Source organism: Mobula hypostoma, chromosome 12, assembly GCF_963921235.1.
Source record: "Mobula hypostoma chromosome 12, sMobHyp1.1, whole genome shotgun sequence".
NCBI lineage: Eukaryota > Metazoa > Chordata > Chondrichthyes > Myliobatiformes > Myliobatidae > Mobula > Mobula hypostoma.
In genome coordinates this window covers 112,982,952-113,002,908 of record NC_086108.1, presented here as the reverse complement: position 1 = coordinate 113,002,908, position 19,957 = coordinate 112,982,952, and the positions used below count along the sequence as shown (strand labels likewise).

The following is a 19,957-nucleotide window of genomic DNA, read 5'->3' as shown; positions in this document are numbered from 1 at the left end:
TCTGCACCTGAAACATTAACTGTTTCTTTCTCCACAGATGCTGCCTGACCTGTTGAGTATGCATGTCCAGCACTGTCTTTTTATTTCAAATTTTCAGTTTTGGGTTCTGGTCTGCCTCGGGACATTATAACCGATACGGTTCCTTACCCTGGTTCAGTTAAACCTGTTTTTTGGGTCCTAATGTGACTGCATTCTTCATGAACTGATATCATTTCCACAGGGAGACCTTGGTGATGTCGGGCTAACCGGGGTCGCTGGGAAACCTGGACCTCGAGGAGCCCCTGGTGAACCTGGCCCAGTGGGTGACAGAGGTCAACGAGGTCCTAAGGTAATTAAACCTAACTGCATTACTGTGATAGTACTGGGACCTACTGCGTAAGGCAATCCCTGCTCTTCAAGTGCAGACCATCTGGTTATGCAACCGGGGTTCAATTTCGACAAGTGTGAAGTGTTACATTTTGGAAAGGAAAAAGATGCTAGACTTTCACTGTGAAGGGCAAGGCAATGGGCAGCGTTGTAGAGCATTGGCTGGAAGCGGAGTCACAGGTAGACAGGATGGTGAAGAAGGCTTTTGGCACACTGATCCTCATCAGTCAGGGTATGGAGAGCAGTCCGGTTGGTATGCTACAAGACATTAGCGAGGTCACAAGTGGAATATTGTGTTCAGCTTTGATCACCCTCCTGTAGGAAAAATGTCTTTAAGCTGGAAAGAGTGCAAAGGAGATTTACAAAAATGGTGTGAGACTTAAGACACTGAGTTATGGAGAGAGGATGAACAGGTTCAAGTTCAAGTCTAATTATCATTCAAACACAAACAGGAAAACAGCCAAATGAAACAGCATTTCTCTGGGACCAAGATGCAAAGCAAACCAGCACTCACAAACAGTACACGATGCATATAGCGCATATATTTATGACAGCAGGAAAACACATAGTAACAAAAAATGTAACAATAATCCAGTCCGAATCACTGAGTGTCATGTATGTAGATTAATGGTGCATGGATATTGTCCTGGAGCCATGTTTCTGCAAGAACAAGAATACAGCAGTTCCTCATCTCACAGTTGTACAGGCACAGACAAGTGCAATCCATCTTGGCTTTCACTGGCATACAGCACGAACCAGTGTCTCCTTCATTAGAAAACTGTACACACCACTTCCAAGAGACAGGGAGACAGGAACTGTGCACAGTGTTCCTGGTGTGATATGGAGATTGGAACTGTGCACAGTGATCCCAGTGTGATATGGAGACTGGAACTGTGCACGGTGTTCCCAGTGTGATATGGAGACTGGAACTGTGCACAGTGATCCCAGTGTGATATGGAGACTGGAACTGTGTTCCTGGTGCGATATGGAGACTGAAACTGTGCACGGTGATCCCAGTGTGATATGGAGACTGGAACTGTGCATGGTGTTCCCAGTGTGATGTGGAGACTGGAACTGTGCACGGTGTTCCCAGTGTGATATGGAGACTGGAACTGTGCACAGTGTTCCCTGTGAGATATGGAGACTGGAACTGTGTACAGTGATCCCAGTGTGATACGGAGACTGGAACTGTGCACGGTGTTCCCTGTGTGATATGGAGACTGGAACTGTGCACGGTATTCCCAGTGTGATATGGAGACTGGAACAGTTCTCAATGCTTCAAGCTTCTCTATTTTTTTGAACCATGCCAAAGAGTGGCTTTCGTATCTTTTCAGGGAGAGCCCGGTTTGCCGGGACAACAAGGTTTCCAAAATACTCAGCGGGGTCGAGCTGGTGTGCAGGGAGACCAAGGATCCATGGGCAAGCCTGGTGCTAAAGGTCAGAAGGTATGTTTTACCACAGTACCTCCCTCACTACTGTCCCTTTCTCTAACAAATATACAAAACTTTATTAAAATATAAGACATACAAAGGTTAGGGTTGCAAGAAAGAATGAGAATCAGGTTTAATATCACTGGTGTATGTCGGGATATTTGTTAACATAGTGGCAGCAGTACAATGTAATACGTAATAATTGAAAAATACCTGTGAATGACAGTAAATATATATTAAATATTAAAGTTATATAAGTAGTGCAAACGTTAGAAATAAAGAAGTAGTGAGCTAGTGTTCATGGGTTCAATGTCTGTTCAGAAATGTGATGGAAGAGGGGAAAAAGCTGGTCCTGAATTATTGCATGTGTGCCTTCAGGCTTCTGTACCTCCTCCCAGATGGCAGGAAGGAGAAGAGGGCATGTCCTGGGGAATGGGAATGCTTAAAGACAGAACGAACAGTGCCTTTTTGGTCACCGTTCCTTGAAGATGTCCTGGATACGTCTGAGGCAAATATCCAGGGTGGAGCTGACTAAGTTTACAACTTCAGTTACTGAATTCAAGTTAAAATACAGTTATAACTATCTATAATGCAATGCATTCCCAGTGAGGACTGGAAGGGCACCGTTCCCGAAAACCCCAACTGAACCCATAATGACGGCGTGCTCTCCGTCTGAGGACACCCTGAAGGAATGCAGCACCGGAAGATGGGCAGGGGGTTGCACAGACAAAACCCCACACTCACCCCAGTCCTTACCCTCACCGTCCCGTTCCCACACTCACCCCAGTCCTCACCCTCACCGTCCCGTTCCCACACTCACCCCAGTCCTCACCCTCACCGTCCCGTTCCCACACTCACCCCAGTCCTCACCCTCACCGTCCCGTTCCCACACTCACCCCAGTCCTCACCCTCACCGTCCCGTTCCCACACTCACCCCAGTCCTCACCCTCACCGTCCCGTTCCCACACTCACCCCAGTCCTCACCCTCACCGTCCCGTTCCCACACTCACCCCAGTCCTGTCCCTCACCGTCCCGTTCCCACACTCACCCCAGTCCTCACCCTCACCGTCCCATTCCCACACTCACTCCAGTCCTCACCCTCACCGTCCCGTTCCCACACTCACCCCAGTCCTCACCCTCACCGTCCCGTTCCCACACTCACCCCAGTCCTCACCCTCACCGTCCCGTTCCCACACTCACTCCAGTCCTCACCTTCACCGTCCCGTTCCCACACTCACCCCAGTCCTCACCCTCACCGTCCCATTCCCACACTCACTCCAGTCCTCACCCTCACCGTCCCGTTCCCACACTCACCCCAGTCCTCACCCTCACCGTCCCGTTCCCACACTCACCCCAGTCCTGTCCCTCACCGTCCCGTACCCACACTCACCCCAGTCCTCACCCTCACTGTCCCGTTCCCACACTCACCCCAGTCCTCACCCTCACTTTCCCGTTCCCACACTCACCCAAGTCCCCACCCGCACCGTCCTGTTCCCACACTCACCCCAGTCCTCAGCCTCACCGTCCCGTTCCCACACTCACCCCAGTCCTCACCCTCACCGTCCCGTTCCCACACTCACCCCAGTCCTCACCCTCACTGTCCCGTTCCCACATACTCACCCCAGTCCTCACCCTCAGCGTCCCGTTCCCACACACTCACCCCACTCCTCACCCTCACCGCCCCGTTCCCATACTCACCCCAGTCCTGTCCCTCACCGTCCCGTTCCCACACTCACCCCAGTCCTCACCCTCACCGTCCCGTTCCCACACTCACCCCAGTCCTCACCCTCACCGTCCCGTTCCCACACTCACCCCAGTCCTCACCCTCACCGTCCCGTTCCCACACTCACCCAAGTCCCCACCCGCACCGTCCTGTTCCCACACTCACCCCAGTCCTCAGCCTCACCGTCCCGTTCCCAGTCCTCACCCTCACCGTCCCGTTCCCACACTCACCCCAGTCCTCACCCTCACCGTCCCGTTCCCACACTCACCCCAGTCCTCACCCTCACCGTCCCGTTCCCACACTCACCCCAGTCCTCACCCTCACCATCCCGTTCCCACACTCACCCCAGTCCTCACCCTCACTGTCCCGTTCCCCACACTCACCCCAGTCCTCACCCTCACTGTCCCTTTCCCCACACTCACCCCAGTCCTCACCCTCACCGTCCCATTCCCACACACTCACCCCAGTCCTCACCCTCACCGTCCCGTTCCCACACTCACCCCAGTCCTCACGCTCATTGTCCCGAGGGCGTGGTCCCTCTAAGACTTCAGGAATAGGGTCTTTTCCTTTCGGGAGTTCCTTGGTACATTGCTGGGAAAGTGCTCCCCCAGAGAACCCAAGCCGTTCCCCCACTGGGCCTCCACTATGTTTCCCAACACCTCTCTGATCAGCTGAACAACTGAGGGGAGAGGCTGATCCCCTTAAATGATCCCCTGGCACTGCATTTTACTTCCAGTCGAACGAAACGCATTTTACCCCGCTTTCAGATAGCTGGCAGCTGTCACTACGGGGTAAATAACCCTAATAGTTCTAACACCATCACCAGCCCGCCTACTCAAACTTTCAACCAATCCCTGTTGCTCTCCCACAACTGAGCACTGCCACTCATCTAACAACTGAGAATCCGCTCCGCCCACGTCTCATACGCCTCCGCCCCTTTAGGGGTGGACAATATCCCAAAAACCAGCGGAGCCTGCCATAGCTGGAACATTTATTCGCAGACACTACCTTCGAATCAGACCACTCTTTCCTCTCTCTCCTAACAATATGGACAGCCCATGGTGCCACCTCACCTGGGGTGCCAATAGACACTGGCAGTCCCACCACCAGCTCGTCAGCACTAGTCTGAACTCGAACAAAGACCTCCGGGGTACCAACAGCCACCCCACCCACCCAACATGCATGTAGTAACAACCAGCAATCCCACAGAGGCACACCAGCTTTTTGTCCCCGCAGCATACGTAATTTAAAGAGGACAATAACACAGCTTCCTACCAAAAATCCATACCCCAGACAAGTCCCCACAATGTAGCCCCCTGGTAAGCCTCAGGCTCACTCAGCTCGCTTTTGTCTAGGGGGAGCAGCCTTCTGCCCCACCAAACTGGGTAATCAAGTTTGTGTAGGTGCTGTGTGATGTATCCCACCCCGCCAAATAACAGACAATACACCATATGCGATTAAGTGATTACACTTTATAGATCTTACTGGAACTATGTAATTAATAGAGATAAAATATAAAAGGAAAGTAAAAGGCACCAAACTTATCAGAGTTCAACCACTTTGTGCACAACCCTTGGAGCGCAATTAACAGAGTCTTATTTCCACCATTCGATCCCCTCCGACCACCTCGACCCGCCGCCTGGGACCAACCACAGTGGTCGCCCAGACGCTCCACATGAGTCTGTCCTCGTCTCCTCTCCTCACCGAAGACCCTGGGCCTCGGACTGCCGGTCGAAGTCCGTTCCATCGCCCAGTTTACAGCATCGCGTCTCCTCTCTCTGTCCCCATCACGCCTTCTGCCCCAAAGCCCGCGAAAACAATAGCTTACAGACACACAAGAAAGAATAACATCTATCCCAATTGGTTAGCAAATGAATACAATTCTCTCTATCAGTAATTATAACCCAAATAAGCTGCTATAGAGAAGCACTTTCTCAGCAGTTAACATGACAAAGAAGCTATTTTATTCTAACATAACAAAGAAGCCATTTTTATTAGCCTTAGCAGTAACATAAAAGAAGAAACCCCTTACAATTACTATTCTATAGACTTGCTGAGTACACCCACATGAAAATGAATAGCAGGTTATGTAAGGTGTCTAAGGTGACATATGTATACTTTGATAATAGATTTACTTTGAACTTTGTCAATTCCCTTAATGAGCACATGCTACCACTGACCATACAGATTTCTGCCCAGGCGCTCCAGTTCCCTCCTACGTCTGAAAGACGTGTGGGTCGGTGGGTCAGTGGGTTAATTGACCGCTGTAAATTATCCCCAGTGTGAGGGTGAGGGGTGGAATCTGGGGGAAGTTGATGGGAATGGGGGAGGGAATGGAAAGGGATCGGTGTTAGATTGGTGTCAATAGGTGGTTGATTGTTGTTATGTACTTGATGGGCCGAAGGCTGTCCCCAGCACACTCTTGGGCAAGTTGGTTGTTAACACAAGCGACACATTACAAAATTTGAATTTCAATGTCAATTCATGATCATAGTATGTATCTGTCACCAGATACTACTCTGAGGTTAATTTTCTCGTGGGATTTCACAGTAGCACAAAGAAATACAATAGGTACAAACAAAGACAGACAAAGAACCAATGTTTAAAAGAAGACAAACTGTGCAGATTAAAAAAAAAGCCTCAAAAATAAATAAATAAATAATATTGAGAACGTGGGTTGCAGAGTTGAAGGTGAGTCCATAGATTGTGGAATGACTTCAGAGCTGAGGTGAGTGGTGTCATCCATGCTGTTCAAGACCCTAATGGTAGGGGTATTAACTGCTCCTGAACCTGGTGGTGTAGGTTCTGAGGCTCCTCTGCCTTCAGTCCGATCGTAGAGGGGTACTGAAGTTCAAGGTAAATTTATTAATAAAATACATTTTTGTCACCAAATACTACTGTGAGATTCATTTTCTTATAGAATCAGTGAAAAATAACATACGAATGTAAGATGTAGCAGCAGAATTAGACCATTTGGCCCATCGAGTCTTGCTCTGCCATTTCATCATGGCTGATCCATTTTCGCTCTCAGTCCCAATCTCCTGCCTTCTCCCCGTATCCTTTCACCTCCTGTCCAGTTAAGAATCTATCGGCATCTGCCTTAATGGGGGTAGAAGGGTGGGTTGGTATGTTTGCAGACGACACAAAGGTTGGTGGTGTTGTAGATAGTGTAGAGGATTGTCGAAGGTTGCAGAGAGACATTGATAGGATGCAGAAGTGGGCTGAGAAGTGGCAGATGGCGTTCAACCCAGAGAAGTGTGAGGTGGTACACTTTGGAAGGACAAACCCCAAGGCAGAGTACAAAGTAAATGGCAGGATACTTGGTAGTGTGGAAGAGCAGAGGGATCTGGGGGCACATGTCCACAGATCCCTGAAAGTTGCCTCACAGGTAGACAGGGTAGTGAAGAAAGCTTATGGGGTGTTAGCTTTCATTAGTCGAGGGATAGAGTTTAAGAGTCGCGATGTAATGATGCAGCTCTATAAAACTCTGGTTAGGCCACACTTGGAGTGCTGTGTCCAGTTCTGGTCGCCTCACTATAGGAAGGATGTGGAAGCATTGGAAAGGGTACAGAGGAGATTTACCAGGATGCTGCCTGGTTTAGAGAGTATGCATTATGATCAGAGATTAAGGGAGCTAGGGCTTTACTTTTTGGAGAGAAGGAGGATGAGAGGAGATATGATAGAGGTGTACAAGATAATAAGAGGAATAGATAGAGTGGATAGCCAGCGCCTCTTCCCCAGGGCACCACTGCTCAATACAAGAGGACATGGCTTTAAGGTAAGGGGTGGGAAGTTCAAGGGGGATATTAGAAGAAGGTTTTTTTTACTCAGAGAGTGGTTGGTGCGTGGAATGCACTGCCTGAGTCAGCGGTGGAGGCAGATACACCAGTGAAGTTTAAGAGACTACTAGACAGCTATATGGAGGAATTTAAGGTGGGGGGGTTATATGGGAGGCAGGGTTAAGGGTCAGCACAACATTGTGGGCTGAAGGGCCTGTACTGTGCTGTACTATTCTATGTTCTATGTTAAATATATGCAATGACTTGGCCTTGGCCTCCAAAGTCACCTGTAACAACAAATTCCACAGATTCTCCATTCTCTGGCTGAAGAAATTCTTCCTAATGTCTGTTCTAAATGGACATGTCTGTATTCTGAAGCTGTGTCCTCTGGGGTGTTAAATTCTCCCACCATAGGAAACATCCTCTCCATATCCACTCTGTTGAGGCCTTTCACCATTTGATAGTTTTTAATGAGGTCATCCCTCATTCTTCTGAATTCCAGTGAGTACAGGCCCAGAGCCATCAAATACTGTTCTTATGACAAGCCATTCAATCCTGGAATCATTTTCTTGAACCTCCTTTGAACCCTCTCCTGTGTCAGCACATCCTTTCTAAGATAAGGAGACTAAAGCTGCTCACAATACTCCAAGCGAGGCCTCACCAGTGCCTTATAAAGTCTCAACATTACATCCTTGCTTTCATATTTTTGTCATCTTGAAATGAATGCTAACATCATATTGAAAGCGTTGACTAATCTTTTTTCTCAAAGTACCACAATTAACATGTAAATATAGCATTGAGTCAAAGACAGACAGACAACCAGTGTGCATAAGAAGACAAACTGTGGAAATACAAACAAAATATAATAATAATAATAACAAAAAATAACTGAGCAAATAAATAATACTGTGAGCATGTTGTAGAGTCCTTGAAAGTGAGTCCATAAACGATGGAATTAGTTCAGTGTTCAGCTGAATGACGTTATCCCCTCTGATCCAAGAGCCTGGTGGTTGAGGTGTGATTACAGTTCCTGAAACTAGTGGTGTGGGACCTAGGGCTCCTGTACCTCCTTCCTAATGGCAGCAGTGAGAAGAGAGCATGTTCCCTGTATATTTTGATATAGATGTGATAAATAAACTTGAATCTTGAAGATGGTAACTTGCTCAGTATTGAAGTCTACATCTGCTGTTTCAGGGTGATATTGGCGACCAAGGTTTGAGAGGTTTCCCAGGTTTCATTGGCCCAAAGGTACGTTGATTTTATCATCATCATTTAATCCCTCATCACTTCTGCTGATCATTACAGCTCTGGTCAATACACCACTGCACACAAAGTCCTCTCATGTGACTGATATTCACCAAAGGGAGGGGCATTCAGAATAACACACGCAAAACTCAGTAGGTCAGACAGCATCTCTGTGGGGAATAAACAGTTGATGATTTGGACTGATACCCTTTATCTGAATTGGAAAGGAAGGGTGAAGAAGACAGAAAAAGAAGGAAGACAAGCTAGAAGGTGATAAGTGAAGGGATGGGGTATGGAGTAAGAAGCTGGGAGGTGATAAGGCAAAGGGCTGAAGAAAACTGAATCGATAGGAGAGGAGAGTGGACCATGAAAGAAAGGGAAGGAGGAGGGACACCAGGGGGAGGTGATGGCAGATGAAGAGAAGAGGTAAGAGGACAGAGTGAGGAATTAACGAAGAGGGAATGAGGAGGGGAGAAAATTACCAGAGGTTAGCAAGATCAATGTTCTTGCCATCAGGTTGGAAGTTACTGAGATGAAATATGTCTTAATTACTTACTGCCCATTACGCTGCTGCCATTTCGAGTAGCAAAGAGCAATGAAGGTCCCCCATCACTGTCTGTCTTTCACCCTCTTCCCTACTTTGCCCAGGTGAGCTTCAGGATTCTCATTTCTGCCTCTGTGGTATGACATCAGTTAGTATTTGGTCTCCCACATTTCCTCCTCCCTTCCCATGAAGTGCTTGCCTTGATGATGGTGTTTGCCTCTTTTCTGGATGGAATATGAGTTCTCAAGATACTTAGACAACTGTTTCTTCTGTGCAGGGTTAGAGGTGAGGGACAGAGGCCATACAGGTGCCCTGTGGTCTCCAAGTGTGGCCCTGGCAAGTAGCTGATAGTACAGACAAAGGACTTCTGCATCATCTTCCCTCCCTCCACCCTGTGTATCACAGAAAAGAGGGCTGTAAGCCCTGGAAAACCTCTGTGTACAGTTGATGCCTAGAGAGCTGGAGTGCAATGCCTTTCAGATGAAACCTGCCGGCTTCAGACTGAGAACCTGGAGCACAGGGTGAAGGTGTGGGATTGGACCACCACTCCCAAATCATTACCACTGACATAGAACATTACAGCACAGTACAGGCCCTTTGTCCCTGTCTCAGAGTGAACGTGCAAGCTTCATGCCAATAGTTCCTGAGGTCACAACTGATCCTGATCTCTAGACAGCGCAATACAGGCCCTTTTTCCCATAAAGTTGTGCCAAACTTTTAACCTTCTCTGAGATCAATCTAACCCTTCCCTCCTACATAGTCCTCACTTTTTCTATCATCCATGTGTCTATCTAAAAGTTTCTTAAATGCTCCTAATAAATCTCCCCCTACCACCACCTCGACAGGGTACTCCACTCACTCGCCTCTCTCTCTGTGTAAAAAAAAACTTACTTCTGACATCCCCTCTTAAACTTTCTTCCAATCGCCTTAAAATTTTGTCCCTTTTGTTAGCCGTTTCTGACCTGGGAAGAAGTCTCTGGCTGTCCATACAATCTATAACCATATAACCATATAACAATTACAGCACGGAAACAGGCCATCTCGGCCCTTCTAGTCCGTGCCGAACTCTTACTCTCATCTAGTCCCACCGACCTGCACTCAGCCCATAACCCTCCATTCCTTTCCTGTCCATATAGCTATCCAATTTAACTTTAAATGACAATATCGAACCTGCATCAACCACTTCTGCTGGAAGCTCGTTCCACACAGCTAACACTCTCTGAGTAAAGAAGTTCCCCCTCATGTTACCCCTAAACTTTTGCCCTTTAACTCTCAACTCATATCCTCTTGTTTGAATCTCCCCCACTCTCAATGACAAAAGCCGATCCACATCAACTCTATCTATCCCCCTCATAATTTTAAATACCTCTATCAAGTCCCTCCCTCAACCTTCTACGTTCCAAAGAATAAAGACCTAACTTGTTCAACCTTTCTCTGTAACTTAGGAGATGAAACCTAGGCAACATTTAGTAAATCTCCTCTGTACTCTCCCAATTTTATTGACATCTTTCCTATAATTCGGTGACCAGAACTGTACACAATACTCCAAATTTGGCCTCACCAATGCTTTGTACAATTTCAACATTACATCCCAACTCCTATACTCAATGCTCTGATTTATAAAGGCCAGCATACCAAAAGCTTTCTTCACCACCCTATCCACATGAGATTCCACCTTCAGGGAACTATGCACCATTATTCCTAGATCACTCTGTTCTACTGCATTCTTCAATGCCCTACCATTTACCATGTATGTCCTATTTTGATTAGTCCTACCAATATGTAGCACTTCACATTTATCAGCATTAAACTCCATCTGCCATCTTTCAGCCCACTCTTCTAACTGGCCTAAATCTCTCTGCAAGCTTTGAAAACCTACTTCATTATCCACAACTCCACCTATCTTAGTATCATCTGCATACTTACTAATCCAATTTACCACCCCATCATCCAGATCATTAATATATATGACAAACAACATTGGACCCAGTACAGATCCCTGAGGCACACTGCTACACACCGTCCTCCAATCTGACACACAGTTATCCACCACTACTCTCTGGTGTCTCCCATCCAGCCACTGCTGAATCCATTTTACTACTTCGATATTAATGCCTAACAATTGAACCTTCCTGACTAACTTTCCATGTGGAACCTTGTCAAAGGCCTTACTGAAGTCCATATAGACAACATCCACCGCTTTACCCTCGTTAACTTTCCTAGTAACCTCATCAAAAAATTCAATAATGTTTGTGAAACATGACCTTCCACGCACAAATCCATGTTGACTGTTCCTAATCAGACCCTGTCTATCCAGATAATTATATATACCATCACTAAGAATACTTTCCATCAATTTACCCACTTATGATCTTCAAATTTGAAATATGTCATGGCATTTATCATTTTGCAGCAGCAGTACAGTGCAATACATAAAAATTACTATCATTTATAGTAAGAAATATATTTTTAAAAAGTAGTGCAAAAAAAAAACTGAGATAGTGTTCATGGACCATTGAGAAATCTGATAGCAGAGGGAAGAAGCTGTTTCTGAAACTTTGAGTGTGTGTCTTCAAAGGTTTCAAAGGTACATTTAATGTCAGAGAAATGTATATGCATCCTGAAATTCTTTTTCTTCACAACTATCCACGAAAACAGAGGAGTGCCCCCAAAGAATGAATGACAGATAAATGTTAGAACCCCAAAGTCTACCCAGCTCCCCTCCCTCCTGCGCATGAGCAACAGCAAGCAATGATCCCCCCCCCACTGGCAAAATAAAAGCATCGGCACCCACCACCGAGCACTCAAGCGTGCAGCAAAGCAACAGCAAGGACACACACTTGCAGTACCCCAAAGACTACTGTAATGCTCAGTTATATTGGCTCGTATATGTCTAGGGGAGATCCCACCCGGCACCGGCCTGAACGCTTCCCGCTGGGTCGGTTGCTGCACCACTGACGCCCGAATCATTCCCAAACATCAATCATCAGCCAGCACACCCAGTCCGTTTTACCAAGCACACTTTATAGATATTACTAAGTCTATTAAATTAATATAAATTCGATACAGGAAAGAAAGTAATGCGAAAAAAAAAGGCGCCAAACTTATCAAAGTCCAAAATCTTCGTGCACAACCGTTGGAGCTCAGAAATTCCTGACGACCACCCAGATCCTGTCGACTCACGGCTCAGGACCACCCAGAGTGATGGACCGGAGCCTTCCGCACGTCCGCCGTCCTCCCCGTCTCTCCTCTGACTCCCCGCCAAAAACCCCCGTTCCCAGTCATATGAGACAGCATTATCACCCCAAGAAACGATACATGACCACCCATTGGCTAATATTCCCCTGCTGTCTGTATTAACCCAAGCAAATGTCTAGCTAGAGACTTTCTCAGCATTTAACATAACATAGAAGCCATTTTAATCCACATATGCAGCAATTTAAAAGATTAACATAACAAAGAAGCCATTTTAAATTTAACATACAAAGAAGAGACCCGTACACTACTTATTCACCCGGTATTTGACTACCACAAAGTGCCTGGTTCCTGTATCTCCTCCTTGATGGTAGAACTGAGAAGAGGACATGTCCTCGGTGGTGAGGGTCCTTCATTGTGGTCTCAACTAGACCATCATAACATTGATGGTGTGGTGGATGGTGAAAAAATGTATCTATGGATACAACAGGATCCAGTCAACTAAAACAATACTTTACCTCCTTTACAGGCTTCTGTACCTCCTCCCTGATGGTAGTAATGAGTATTGATTGTCGTCCATGTCACAAATTCCCACAATTTGGTGTTGGGTGCGGATTGTCACTGAATCGTGGCAAGTTGTGATACAGACAACCATCACTAACCAACCCAGTTCTTTGCCTCCTGACCTTCCAATCCACATCAGGTCCCAAGCCCAACTCTACAATGTGAGCCAATTCTGCCTGGGACATATACTCGGTGGATTTGTCCCTCCTCCAGCCACTGCCACCTGCTGCCTTACCTCCATTTGGGCCAGACACCTTAAGACCATAAGACATAGGAGCAGAATTAGGCCATTGGACTCACTTAATCTGCTCTACCATTTCCTATTTACCTCAGTGCCCCAATCTCCTGCCTTCTCTCTATATCCCTTCATATCCTGCCCAACCAAGACTCTATCAACCTCTGCCTTAAATATACGTAAGACTTGGCCTCCACAGCTGCCTGTGGCAAAGAATTTCACAGATTCACCACTCTCTGGCAAAAAAAAAATCCTCCTCATCTCCATTCTAAAAGGATGCCCCTCTACTCTGAGGTTGTGTCCTCTGAGTATCTCCCACCATAGGAAACATCCTCTCCACATCCACTCTATCAAGGCCTCTCACAATTCAATAGGTTTCAATGAGGTCACCCCCTCATTCTTTTGAATATTAGTGAATAAAGACCCAGAGCCATCAAATGCTCTTCATATGACAAGCCATTCAATCCTGGAATTTTTTTTCATGAACCTCCTTTGAACCCTCTCCAGTTTCAACACATCCTTTCTAAGATAAGGGGCCCAAAACTGCTCACAATATTCCAAGTGAGACTTCACTAGTGCTTTAAAAAGTCTCAACATAATCTAGTCCTCTTGGAATGAATGCTAACATTGTGTTTGCCTTCCTCACCACAGACTCAACCTGCAATTTAACCTTCAAGGAATCCTGCACAAGGACTCCCAAGTCCCTTTGCCTCACATTTTTTGCATATTTTCTCCCCATTTAGAAAATAGTTGACCCTTTCATTTCATCTACGAAAGTGCGTGACCATACACTTCCTAACACTATGTTCCACTTGCCATTTCTGTCCCCATTCTCCTAATCTAAATCTTTCTGTAACCTCTCTACTTCCTCAGAATTACCTGCCCCTCCACCTATCTTCATATCATCTGCAAAGCCATCAATCCAATCATCCAAATCATTGATATTTAATATGAAAAAGATCAGTCCCAACACAGATCCCTGTGGAACACCACTAGTCACCAGCAGCCAACCAGAAAAGACTCCCGTTATTCCCACTCTTTGCTTCCTGCCAATCAGCCACTGCTTTATCCATGCGAGAAACTTTCCTCTAATACCATGGACTGTATATCAGCTTGTAATTGATTGTATCGTAGCTTATTAAGGAGATTCATGTGTGGCACCTTTTCCAAGTACACAAAATCCCTTGACTCTCCATTGTCTATCCTGCTCGCTATTTCTTCAAAGAATTCCAATTGATTTGTCAGGCAAGATTTTCCCTTGAGGAAACAATGCCGATTTTATCATGTGCCTCCAAGTACCCTGTTAATAATCGACTCCAACATCTTCCCAACCACTGAGGTCAGACTGACTGGCCTATAGTTTCCTTTCTTCAGCCTCTCTACCTTCTTGAAGGGCAGAGTGACATTTGCAATTTTCCACTTTTCCAGAACCATTCCAGAATATAGTGATTTTTGAAAAATCATAACTAATGCCTCCACAATCTCTTTAGCCACTATGCTGCTCGACCTGCTGAGTTCCTCCAGCATGTTGTGAGTGTTGCTTTGATCCCAGCATCTACAGATTATTTTGTGTTTACTTCTATCAGAACTCTGGGGTGTACACCATCTGGTCCGGGTAACTTAGCTAGCTTCAGACTTTTCAATTTTCCAAGAACTTTCTCTCTAGTAGTGGTAACTTCACTCATTTCATGACCCCTGACACCTGAAACTCCCACCATACTGCTAGTGTCTTCTACAATGAAGACTGATGTAAAATACTTATTCAGTTTGTTTGACATTTCCTTGTCCCCTATAACTATCTCTCTAGCATCATTTTCTAGTGGTCCAATATCCACTCTCACCCATCTTACACTTTATGTATCTGGAGAAACTTTTGGTGTCCTCTTTAATATTATTTGGTAACTTACTTTTGTATCCCATCTTTATCTTCTTAATGAATTTCTCAATTGCCTTCTGTTGGCTTTTAAAATCTTCCAAATCTTTCAACTTCCCACTATTTTTTGCCTCATTATATGTCCTCTCTTTGGCTTTTATGTTAGCTTTGGCTTTTCTTGTTAGCCACGGTTGTGTCATCTTTCTTTTAGAATGTATATATCCTGTGCCTTCCAAATTGCCTCCAGAAATTCCAGCTATTGCTGCTGTGATGTCATCCCTGCCAGTGTTTTTTTCCAATCAATTCTGTCCATTTCCTCCGTAATTCCCAGTACTCTAATGTAATACTGATACATCTGACTTTATCTTCTCTTTCTCAAATTTCAGGGTGAATGTGACCATATTATGATCAGTTTCCCCTAAGGGTTCTTTTGCCTTAAGCTTTCTGATCAATTCTGGTTCATTGCACAACAACCAATCCCAAAAGATCTGACCCCCTAGTGGACTCAACCACAAGCTGCTCTAAAAAGCCGTCTCATACGCACTTTAGAAATTCCCCCTCCTGGAATCCAGTACCAACCTTATTTTCCCAATCTACCTGCATATTGAAGTCCCAATATGGCTGTAGCAACCTATTGTTGCTTTTTCTACTCGGTCAGTGGACCTGAGTGAAATATCCTTCTCTCAAAACTTTCTCAGTCACTGGTCAAAGTTCTTTTTTGCTGCAGTGACCTGCTGCTGCCTTTTGTACCCTTGCAGTGGGCCTGATTAACATCCCCTCCTCTCAAAACTTCTGATGCTCAGATTGGTCACTGGTAAAGCTCCAAAGCCTTGGGCCAAGCTCACCTTTAGGAGAGTCGCCATACAGCCCAAACTCCTGCGGTCACTCCCAGAGTGACCTGAGCACGTCACACCTCCTCCCCCTCCCTTCCCCCTCCCCTCCCCCTCCCCCTCCCCTCCCCTCCCCCTCCTCCCCCTCCCCCTCCTCCCCCTCCCCCTCCTCCCCCTCCTCTCCTCCCCCTCCCCCTCCTCCCCCTCCTCTCCTCCCCCTCCCCTCCCCCTCCTCCCCTCCTCCTCCTCCCCCTCCTCCTCCCCCTCCTCCTCCCCCTCCTCCTCCCCCTCCCCTCCCCCCCCTCCCCCTCCCCTCCTCCCCCTCCCCCTCCCCCTCCTCCTCCCCCTCCTCCCCCTCCCTCTCCTCCCCTCCCCCTCCTCCCCTCCTCCTCCCCTCCCCCTCCTCCTCCTCCTCCCCCTCCCCCCTCCCCCTCCCCCCTCCCCTCCCCCTCCCCCCTCCCCTCCCCCCTCCTCCTCCTCCTCCCCCTCCCCCCTCCCCCTCCCCCCTCCTCCTCCCCCTCCTCCTCCCCCTCCCCCTCCTCCTCCTCCCCCTCCTCCTCCTCTCCCCTCCCCCTCCTCCTCCCCCTCCTCCTGTTTAGACATATCTAGGCGTATTACTGCTCTCCGCAGGGTGTATAATTAATTATCGAACTTCAAGTTATCGAATACAACCTAGTCACATGTATATACTGAATAATAGACTCTTCAATCAGATGTTGGTTCTCTTGATGTCCGTACAAAGATTTAATAGAAAACCAAAATACATTTAAGCCAGATAGCCTCTTGAACAACATGCTTCTTTCAGTTTTGTATCGATTACAGCTCAGCAAAACATGCTGGACTGTCTCTGGACTACCACAGTCACATGATCCAGTAGGATGTTTTCCTATTATCTTTAAATAATAGTTTAGCCCACAATGCCCCAACCTAAGTCTTGTTAATTTCACCACATCTCTACGATTTAAAAGGTAATAGTCTGAGACCTTTTTAACTAGTGGGTGACTAGAAAAATAATGCCTGCCCTTTAATTCATTTTTCCAATCCTCCTGCCACTTCTTCTCTATACCTTTTTTAATCCTACTTCTCAATTCTGCTCTGCCTAGGGGAACTCTAATTTCTACTTGCCTGCTCTGTAAGGAAGACTTTGCAATGCCATCCACAATTTCATTTCCCTCCACCCCAGCATGTCCAGGTATCCATGAAAATCTAACTGCACAACCCATCTTACCTACTCTAAACAACACTAAGAGAATCTCAATAACTATGTCAGGACGAGCTTTTGACTTACTCACTTTTATAGACTCTAAGGCAGCAGCAGAATCTGAACAGATGATAACCCTCCGTAGTCGAGAGTCTTCTATCCACCATACGGCCCAGAGGATTGCTAATAATTCTGTTGCAAAGACAGAAACACCATCTGAAACCCGGTTACCAATCTTAACTCCAAGTTGAGACACATACATCCCAAATCCTGCCCTACTGCTCTCTGGGTCCACTGAGCCATCAGTAAAAATCTTCAGATAAGATCCCCATTTATTATTTAAATACTCATTTGTGATCAACGCTGATGAAATTGCTCTGCTTCCTTGAAGCTGAAAAAGGAGAAATAGGTCTACTTCTGGTTCTGGAAAGAGCCAAAAAGGGACGGGTGGCAAGCAAATTTGGTCAACTATGTCTTCAGCAGTCAGTTTCAATTTCACGGCCCAGTTATTAACCAAATCTAAAAATGGATATCTTTTAATTTTACTTTGGTGCTCCCACTTCCCCTGCAAAAGACACTTTGATGGACAGCTGTGATTGAATCCATTTAGTTTTACCCAATACTGCCAGCCCAACTGAACTCGTCTTAAATGTAGAGGCACTTCTCCCATCTCCACACATAATGCCGGGACTGATGTTGTTCTAAAAGCTCCACAACAGAGTCTAAGTGCTTTGGACTGCACAGTGTCTAGTTTTCCAAGCACCTCCGTAGCTGCGGAACCATAAGCAATACAACCATAATCTATAACTGATCTAATCGTAGCTAGATATATTAAGTACATAGTTTCCCCCCCTGCTCCCCAGTCGCATCCAGCAATACTTCTCATAACACTTAAAACTTTCTCACACTTGCCAATTGTTTTATCTATATGAACCCTCCAAGTAAGTCTTTCATCAAACCAGACACCTAAAAACTTGAATACCTTGACTCTTTCTAGTAGAGAATCATATAGACACAATTCACAATCAGGAATCTTTCTTCTAAAGCCAAAAATCATATATTTGGACTTAGAAGCAGAAATCCTGAAACCCCATTTATTAGCCCAGTTTTCAACTGATCTTAGACTTTTGTACCTGCCTTAATATATACTTGATGTTTCTTCCTCTTTTCCAGATTGCACCATCGTCTGCAAACAATGATTTGCCAAATCCTGTCCTTACCTGATCAAAGATATCATTTATCATGACAGTAAAAAGAACTGGACTAATGACACTTCCTTGAGGGGTACCATTACCTGTTTTAACTGACTTGGAGCTTGTTCCACCTATTCTTACTTGAATTGTCCTTTCCTTAAGGAAACCTTTGATCCAATTAAACCTTCTACCTCTAATTCCCGCATCATAGAGTTTAATTAATAAGCCATCCTTCCATAGTGAGTCATATGCTCTTTCAATATCTAGAAATACACTTACCATTACTTCTCTATTTTGAAATGCTTTTTTAATATCATGATCTAAAAGGGCAACACATTCCATTGTTGATCTTCCAATTCTAAAACCATTTTGATAGGCATCAAAATGTTCCTTATTTTCCAAAAAATAAACAAGTCTGTTGGTGACCATTGGATGGAGGCCGGTGACCAGAAGTGTGCCTCAGGGGTCTGTTCTGGTACCTCTACTCTTTGATATTTTTATAAATGACCTGGATGAGGAAGTGGAAGGATGGGTTAGTAAATTTGCTGATGACACAAAGGTTAGGGGTGTTGTGGATAGTGTGGAGGGTTGTCAGAGGTTACAGCCAGACATTGATAGGATGCAAAACTGGGTTGAGAAGTGGCAGATGGAGTTCAACCCAGATAAGTGTGAGGTGGTTCATTTTGGTTAGTCAAATATGATGGAAGAATTTAGTATTAATTGTAAGACTCTTAGCAGTATGGAGGTTCAGAGAGATCTTGGGGTCCGAGTCCATAGGACACTCACACAGGTTGACTCTGTGGTTAAGAAGGCATATGGTGCATTGGCCTTCATCAATTGTGGGATTAAGTTTAGGAGCTGAGAGGTAATGTTGCAGCTATACAGGACCCTGGTCAGACCCCACTTGGAGAACTGTGCTCAGTTCTGGTCACAGGAAGGATGTGGAAACCATAGAAAGGGTGCAGAGGAGATTTACAAAGATGTTGCCAGGATTAGGGAGCGTGCCTTATGAGGATAGGTTGAGTGAACACGGCCTTTTTTCCTTGGAGCGACAGAGGATGAGAGGTGACATGATAGAGGTGTATAAGATGATGAGAAGCATCGATCGTGTGGATAGTCAGAAGCTTTTCCCAGAGCTGAAATGGCAACAGAGAGGGCACAGTTTTAAGGTGCTGGGAAACAGGTACAGAGGAGATGTCAGGGGTAAGTTTTTTAAGCAGTGAGTGGTGAGTGCATGGAATGGGCTGCCGGCGACGGTGGTGGAGGCAGATACGATAGGGTCTTTTAAGAGACTCCTGGATTGGTATATGGAGCTTAGAAAAATAGAGGGCTATGGGTAACCCTAGGTAATTTCTATGGTAAGGACATGTTCGGCACAGCATTGTGGGCTGAAGGCCCTGGTTTTCTTTGTTTCTATGTTTTCTATGTTAGTAGGTTAATTGGTCATTGTAAATTGTCCTGTGATTAGGCTAGATTTAAACAGATGGATTGCTGGATGGTGCATCTCGTTGGGCTGGAAAGGTCTGTTCCTTGCTGTATCTCAAAAAAAAAATTACACAATGCATTGAGGTAGAACAAGGTAAAACAATAACAGAATGTTGCACGGGGCGACTGAGGAGAACCCAAGTGCAGGACACCGGCACGTTGACTGAGTTGGGGATGCTGGCGTAGACGTGAATGTAGAACAGCAAACCGGAGGAATCTTGGCAAGGAGACGGGATCTACAGGGACTATCTTGAAACTAGAGCAGAACTTAAAACTGAACTTAGAACTAACGGT

General features: G+C 45.9%; 1 protein-coding gene across 1 annotated transcript in view; it reads left to right on the top strand.

The window, feature by feature from the left end:
* Positions 1–19,957, top strand: part of LOC134355274 (collagen alpha-1(XXIV) chain-like) — a 530,134-nt gene that overhangs the window by 448,115 nt on the left and 62,062 nt on the right. Inside the window, exons 48-50 of the mRNA XM_063065074.1 lie at positions 221–328; positions 1,701–1,811; positions 8,493–8,546. Coding sequence (XP_062921144.1) covers positions 221–328; positions 1,701–1,811; positions 8,493–8,546 — 273 coding nt within the window. The remainder of the gene's footprint in view (positions 1–220; positions 329–1,700; positions 1,812–8,492; positions 8,547–19,957) is intronic.